Below are 7,500 nucleotides of genomic sequence, written 5' to 3'. Positions count from 1 at the left end.
ACAGTCATTTTGTTTGAGCCACGGTCAGGCCTTGATATTTTTTCGGCTTGCTTCGCCGCAACTGCTTACTGTTTAACCACTCTGTCTAACGCCAGACGATTTTACTCGTCAATGGGGAACCCCACGGGGGTGAAAGGGTTAACAACAGCTAGATTCACTCAAAAATTTTTTTCCCCATTTACCCTTTCACTCCCAAGAGTGACACTTATAGATTTTACTCGTCAATGGGGAACCCCACAGGAGTGAAAGGGTTAACTCGGTTTAAACTTTCATTCGACATCGATTCAACTTTTGCTTTGTTCTCGAAAATGTTGAATGGTGTTGAAGCCGGTTGAACACTCTGATCAGCAATTGTAGAAAACACGCATGCTCAGATCAGGTCGCAAAAGTCAATATGGCGTAGTTTATGTGGACGAGAGAGACTGGTTTCTAGTTGTAAGTTCCTCGCAATCAAATTTTTCGCGAAAGTGTTGGTTCTTTTGTTGGCGCAATGTTGGAACCGTTTGAACGGCCTCCACACAACTTTGTTTTTGCGTCCAACATTTGCCCAACATCCGTTCAACTTTTGTTGAACGAAAGTTGGTCAAATGTTGAAATCGTTTAAACGGGCCTTTACAGCACTAGAAAGAACGTGATTGCAACAACCATAGAAAATTAGGTTTCGCGTCAGTGAACAAAATAAGATTCAATTTCGTTCTTGTTAATTATTTAAACTGGAATGTATTTGTCTTACCTGCAATGTTTAAAGAGGCTCATGGGTGAATTATCTGGAAAATAGTGCTCCATTACATCTAGGAGGTCGTCTCTTGACAGAGGAACTGAAGCATTCTTGAAAAGAATATTAAAAAAAAAAATGTTTGCATGTCCGTGTTAACGCAAGGGTTATTAATTCAGCGGCGCAGGCAGACAAGGTCAGTTTCGTGTTTGAGCGCTTGCGCTCGCTTTCTGAAATAAAAAAAAGTGGAAGTTAAAGGCATTTTTAAATACTACATTTTGTTACCTTTCCATTGGTATATAGTTTCCTTAGGTCTTTTTTTAACAACGCAAACAAGAGCGATCTTCCGAAAGACACCCAAAAAGGTTGGCAGTAACCTAAGTGTGACGTTTATTTAGCGCTAGGGAACTAATAGCACATTTCCGAGTTCATATCTACCTCCTCTTCAAAGCGAGTCTAAATGCGAAGTTTTTCTTATGAAAAGTGGTTTTCATTTATAGAGCAGTTTTCAATTGAGTGTCGTAAAACCAAAACCAAAGTAATTACTTTGGCCAATCAAAAAGGTCGGAGACAATCCAGTAAACCAATCAAAACTCGAAGTAATTACAAGTAGCCGACACAAAGCGGGGGAAATGTGCAGGCGCGAGCCACGATTGGTTTTGGTTGCACTTCTGATTGGTTGAAAAATGGCGCGAGAACTTTGAACCAATCACTGAGTGAAGTAATCATAAACCAAAGTAATTCACTAATTACTTTCGACACTCAATTGAAAACCACTCTATGTAAAGTAGAGCTAATTACCATCAGAAAAACTTCGCACTTAGACTCGCTTGGGGACACTTGGGGACAGATCGTAGGTTGATAAGAGAAGAAGAGGGGAAAACCGGAGTAACCGTAGAAAAACCTCTTGGAGTAGGGTAAAGTACCAACAAACTCAATCCACACATGACATCAAGTCTGGGAATCGAATCCGTGCCACGTTGGTGGGAGACGAGTGAACTCTCCACTGCGCCATCCCTTCTCAGTAAAAGCAAAGTAAAAAACTGTAAGACGTCGCTACCTGATTTTGGACATTGTTAAAAACTTCTTTGAGAGATTCCACGGTGGCATCCTGAGCGTAGCTATCACCAAAGCGATCATATTCCTCTGCGAACCTGTCAGCGGTGCCAGGCGAGCAATGCAACATGTCACTTGGTTGCCATGGATCCACCTGTCCATTTTCCTGATTTAAATAATGCAAAAAATTAAAATCATTCGTTTTTACCCCTAAAACCGACATTTCTGGGAACTTATTGTCCACCACACTGAAGAGAAACCATTTTTATATCAGTGCCCAAAAGAATATAGATCAACTCTAAACTTTGAAACTTTCCTTAGCTTCTTCTTGATCTTAGAACAAGACACTCATCAACAAGTCATGCGCCTGCAGTCAAAGTTTCTTGTGCTTATGCGTGCGTCGCTAGTGAAAACCAGCCTTAACACTTTGACTCCCAGGAGTGATTAGTATGTAAATTCTCCTCACAATTTCAATGAAATGTCAGTTGGACAAGTATTGAGAATCAAGAATATTATCAGCTTAAGAGGTGTGATCTTGATTAAACACCAAATTCTCATGATTACCCGACAAAGAACTCCATGGTACTAGTTAGGAGAATGAACGTTTTGATCGTGGGAATGACAGGGTTAAAAGGGCTGTGCCAGGGCAGTGCAGTTCACTTTGTGCAGTTTTACCAATTACCCTCATCGCTTCGAGTCTGTCGAACATACATAATTTAAGTTACAAACAACAGAGATATACTTTGACAAACTGGTAGGCTGGACAATTTTCCAAAATCCGAATTTTAACATCGCTGATTTTTATTTTCAAATTTCCTGGTCGCCGCCATCTTGAATGTGTTACAAATGCCCCATAGACCATTTTAAAGTTGTTACCTGGCCTAAGAATGGAAGCGAGGCTGCCGGTGATCCTGTTTTGATACAAACCTTTGTGCTTTTGTAATGTTAATGTAGACTAAATAGAATTACAACAACACAATTTACATGTATTAAGGTAGTTACGTCTGGGTCGTGACTAAAATTTTGTGTATATAAATTGCCATTTCGAGTCAGCACATAACCCTAATCAGTATAGATCAGTGCCTATTAAACCCAGAAGTTATTCTCTGGCTAAAGCGGGTTCACACTGAGGTTGTCAGGTATTGCCACGTAACGTGTCACGAAGTGTCTCAAGTAATGACCGTGAGGTCTGTAGCAATACCAGGTCACCGGCAGCCTCGCAGCTATTCACAGGGTCGGTCACTGAGCAAATAACCGTAAAATGGCCTTGTGTCACATAACAAAAGCTCGTTTGTGTCAGAACAATAACGCAGCCATAACACGTCACAAATATTTAACATGGCGGCACCCGTGAAATTTAAGAGTTATTCTAACATTCATTTTTTTTCAGTTACAGGCAGTTTTTGAATCAAAATAAACAATAAAAAGAAATTTGATTCCGAATATTAGTTCTTTTGGTTTGAAGTTAACCTTTAAACGGACTGCAGGTTTTGTTTTTTTTTTTTTAATCCCCAAAATGCAAAGACGTGTCACCTTACCAAGCACTTTATTAGCCACGACGCTTGTACAACATCATATTGTTTCTGACTGAGAAACAGAACAATCATAATTTCAGAATTTTATTGCACAATGCAGATTGAATCTGTTATCAAGATGGCAGGCTTACTGTAAGCAAATATTCGTTGCTATGGAGCTGGAAATCACTCTATTTTTTTTACATCGATTTAGCAATTTTATGCCCAGAAGTGATAATTACTTTATTAAATAATGATAATAGTGAACTTTATTTAAGTGTCAAGTCTTCTCGCTCTGGGGCACTACGCTCCGACACGTCACGAGGACTGGTTGCTTTGTCTGTAAAGACTTCCACCAAAGCAGGTCGCTCCGATCAGGCGCTTATTCGATGCACAGGAAGTGATTTCAGGATCATCAGCAGGTTACCGAGGGAGCGTGGGAAGGGAATTGACACTCTCTCATTGGTTAATTTATATGTTGTCGGAGCGACGTATCACAGAAGTGTAGACACTGCGACAACGCTGGTTTCATTCATTTTGTCGCAGCAACATGTACCGATGTTTTTTGTCTAAAGGATATATTGCCAAGCACAAGAGCTGGGAAGACCTCTAATCAACTTAAAGCAGATCAAAGCAAATCAATGTAAACCACACGTTGGTTTTTATTGATAACAAGGGTACCCCGGGCAAAGACTCTCGGAGCAGAGAAGAGAAAGGCAAGTGGTGACTACCTCGCCAAGCTTGCTCCCCAATAGACTACTTCGACGATTCAGCAGCCATTTTGATTTCTATTTTTTTCAAAAGATATTATGGGATGCTCTGGGGTCAAATTCAGATGTATCTGCCCCTTGGGCATCCAATAATAGCTATCTGAACAATATGATTCAAAATGGCCGCCGCATCGTCAAAGTAGTCTATTGACAATTAATGTTTAATTTGATTTCCTATCGTGAATGGAATTGTGAATCATACAAAGTAAGAGCAACAACGGCAGGCAGTACATCACCTTATTATGTTCTTCACTCTCACGTTTATTCTTCCGGCAATAACACAGAATGTATCTGGCGATGGGTTTTGAGTGAATGTACCTCCGTTCTGTTAAACGAAAAAGGAAAACAAACAAGTCTAAACGGACAAAGATTCACGCCTACTTTCGTTTTCTACACACTGCGAAAAGACAACTACGTCGCCGCCCTAGAAAATGAGAACTACGACTCGAACGCAAACATTTGAAACACCAGTCAAGGGAAGCGATAATTATTTACTGAAGTATATGGACGAAAATAAATAAATAAACAAACAAACAAACAAAGACTAGTTCCCACAGGTTTTCAGGGTCAAAAAAACATCGCTCCAACAAAACAAGGTTCGAACCTCGGGCGGACCAACACTCAGGGTCTTTAAATAACTGTGGAGAAAGTGCTGCTTTTGTAATTCCATCTGCAAATGGTAAGACTTGCCAGTCTTTTCGGGTAAGGACTATAAACCGCAGGACCCGTCTCACAACACGTCTTCACAAATAATTATATGAGACGTGAAAGAACCCACACGGCACTGCTCGGACAGTGCAAGTGTAAAATTACACCTGGTCCACATAAGACAGACAGACAGACAGACAGACAGTTTATTCTCTCAAACATAAACAGGTTTACAGAGAAGTATAATGAAGACTTAATGAGAAAAGGGCAAAAATAGTTAAACTAATACCTTGCCCTAACAGTTGGAAACATATAAAAATTACCATTAAGTTCCACGGAGCTACGAAAATACGCGGCCATCTTTCCTGACCGCTGACTTTCTGTCCACATAAGCAGTATAGCTGTCAATATCGTAACAAACTACTTCATAAAATAATTTTTTGTTTCTATATATAACAAATCAACATTGGCCAAGGCAAATAAGCAGATTTTCTAATACCTCTGCAACTTTCTTCTCCAGAATGGCTTTGGTATGAGTTGAAGGACCGTTGACAATATAAAACTCCCTGCCTTCAAACATTTGCGACACCTGCAAAGGAGAAAAATTCCCGAAATTTAACCCACATTCGAATTCATGATTATTTTTTCAGACTTTGCACAAATATTGCACAGAAAAGTTGCATCCTAACATACAGAGGATATTAATAGCATCACAAAGCAATGCTGCCCTTTCTCTTCGTTGCCAATCTGCACTGGTCGCCTCCAACGCAAAAGTTCTTGAAGCTCGTCACGTCGTGGTGCATAAGAGTTAAGTGAAGCCGCTGTTACACGTTGAAACGTTTACCTGAAACTTTTGTGAAACGGCACTGCGAAACAAGTTTCAGCAAGCAAGCGATGTACCTTGTAACATGGTCGGTTTCATGAAACTTAGTTGAACTTCCGATCCGTTGCGAGACAAGTTTCAAGAACAGTAGAACCGCTGGCTACTTCTGCAGCGGTTGCAACGATTAAAGTGTTGATAAAAACAAGAGTTTTATCGTGTAATACCACTTCACTACGCCCGGTAAGGCAATCACAAACAGCAACTTATGCACCAAGGCCATGGGACTATAATCGCCTTAAAAAAAAAAAAGGTAAAGTCACTGCTTATGGGAGTCAGGGTGGCTTAGTGGTTATCTATCGTGCCTCCCACCACTGCTAGCCGGGGTTTAACTCTGGCCCCGGCCTGCATGTGGGCTGAGTTTCAGTCGATCTCAACCTGACTAGAGGGTATTTCTCCGGGTAACCCGGTTTTCCTCCCTCATCAAAATCGACTCACAGCTAATTAACATCTAGCTGTGGTGCTATGCTCCGACATCAACATGGACTGTATAGAGGCAGCCAGAGGCGCCCTTGTATGCTTTCAGCCCGATATCGTGAGCTGCGCCCTTCGTAATTCAGTCCTCAAGACTGCAAGTAAAGGGTGATCAGCACTGCCAATTATTATTATTATTATACGAGCCAGAAGGCCCATCAGGCCGGCGCTTATCTCCAGTTTCTGTAGCATGAAGCGACTAGGAGTATTTATACTCCCCCCTGGATGGGATGCTAGTCCATCGCGGGGCTACCCTACCCTACCCCCAGCATTTCGCCGGTACCCATTTATACACCTGGGTGGAGAGAGGCACCGTAGAGAGTAAAGTGTCTTGCCCAAGAACACAACAAAATGTCCCCGGCCAGGACCCGAACCGAACCAGAGCACTCTAACCATGAGGCCACCGCGCCTCCCTCCCCTTGATTTGCGGTAATCTGCAGGGGTGCTTACCATGTAGCCAAATAATCCGGATGGAATGATCGTTGCATAAAGGTAAGCGAATTTCCGAATTGAATGACCAACCGAATGAGAATGGCGCTTACCATTTACTACACAGCATTCCATCCCGCATATTTCACTCGATCTTGGGAGAAAGGGCCTGGAAACGGAAGGATTCTCGCAAATGGTAAGAGCATTTCGCGAATTCCGTTCCGAGCGGAAAAAGAGGACTACCTCTGGAGGTTGTCCACAATTTCCGAAAAGATTTTCCGGAAAATTGCCTTTCCATTTGACCTCAAACCGAAATTTCCGGATTTTTTGGCTAAATGGTAAGCACCCTTGGTAACAAAATTTCGAGACCAGTTCAAGTTTCGACCAATAATGATACACGGTGGAAGGCCTGATGAAACTTGTCGCATTTTCGGCTTAAGAGCACTTTCCCTATATCCGAAATTTAAGTATTTGGTGCAAAGTTAATAAATAACTGTTGGTGACACAGCTGAGACAAGGAATAGTGGGGTTGGCTTTCCCTCCTTGCCAGCAGAATTAACAGACACGCCGAACTTTTTATTCCGATACCTCGCATCTCTTTACACTCGTAATTCCATTGGAATTGATATTGAACGCAGCTCTACAGTGCTTAAGGTTAGGATCATTTTTTTAATGGACCGAATCCAAGAACTGTTCTAACAGCTGCGTCCTGATTCAGTTCATTAGCTGTGCTCAACTTCAGAACTTACTGAATTGAGTTCGGCTACGTACATTCGACATCTGAATCGGCATGAGGGAATTTCTCCCTTCAGGCCGAACAAGATTCGAATTAGGTTCGGCTTTTGAAACGTTTGATATCTGAAGTGGGCCCAAGGCAAGCATAGGTCGGCAAAATAGACACAAGAAGGATAAGTGCAGTTTTGCAATTTTAAAATAGTGGCACGGCCATCAATTACATTTATTACAGTTTGCCTTAAGTACAACCGTTGACTGCAATAAATAAGTTTTACATTA

At 41.6% G+C, this 7,500-nt stretch overlaps 1 protein-coding gene across 1 annotated transcript in view; it reads right to left on the bottom strand.

Moving 5' to 3' along the window:
- Positions 1-7,500, bottom strand: part of LOC138003660 (DNA ligase 4-like) — a 48,375-nt gene that overhangs the window by 4,463 nt on the left and 36,412 nt on the right. Inside the window, exons 23-27 of the mRNA XM_068849848.1 lie at positions 5,203-5,292; positions 4,292-4,380; positions 3,310-3,358; positions 1,776-1,937; positions 734-828 (exon numbers count right to left, since the gene is read on the bottom strand). Coding sequence (XP_068705949.1) covers positions 734-828; positions 1,776-1,937; positions 3,310-3,358; positions 4,292-4,380; positions 5,203-5,292 — 485 coding nt within the window. The remainder of the gene's footprint in view (positions 1-733; positions 829-1,775; positions 1,938-3,309; positions 3,359-4,291; positions 4,381-5,202; positions 5,293-7,500) is intronic.

This window comes from Montipora foliosa, chromosome 5, assembly GCF_036669935.1.
Source record: "Montipora foliosa isolate CH-2021 chromosome 5, ASM3666993v2, whole genome shotgun sequence".
Taxonomy (NCBI): Eukaryota; Metazoa; Cnidaria; class Anthozoa; order Scleractinia; family Acroporidae; genus Montipora; species Montipora foliosa.
Note: the sequence above shows the minus strand (reverse complement) of the source record. Positions and strands in the feature narration are given on the sequence as shown.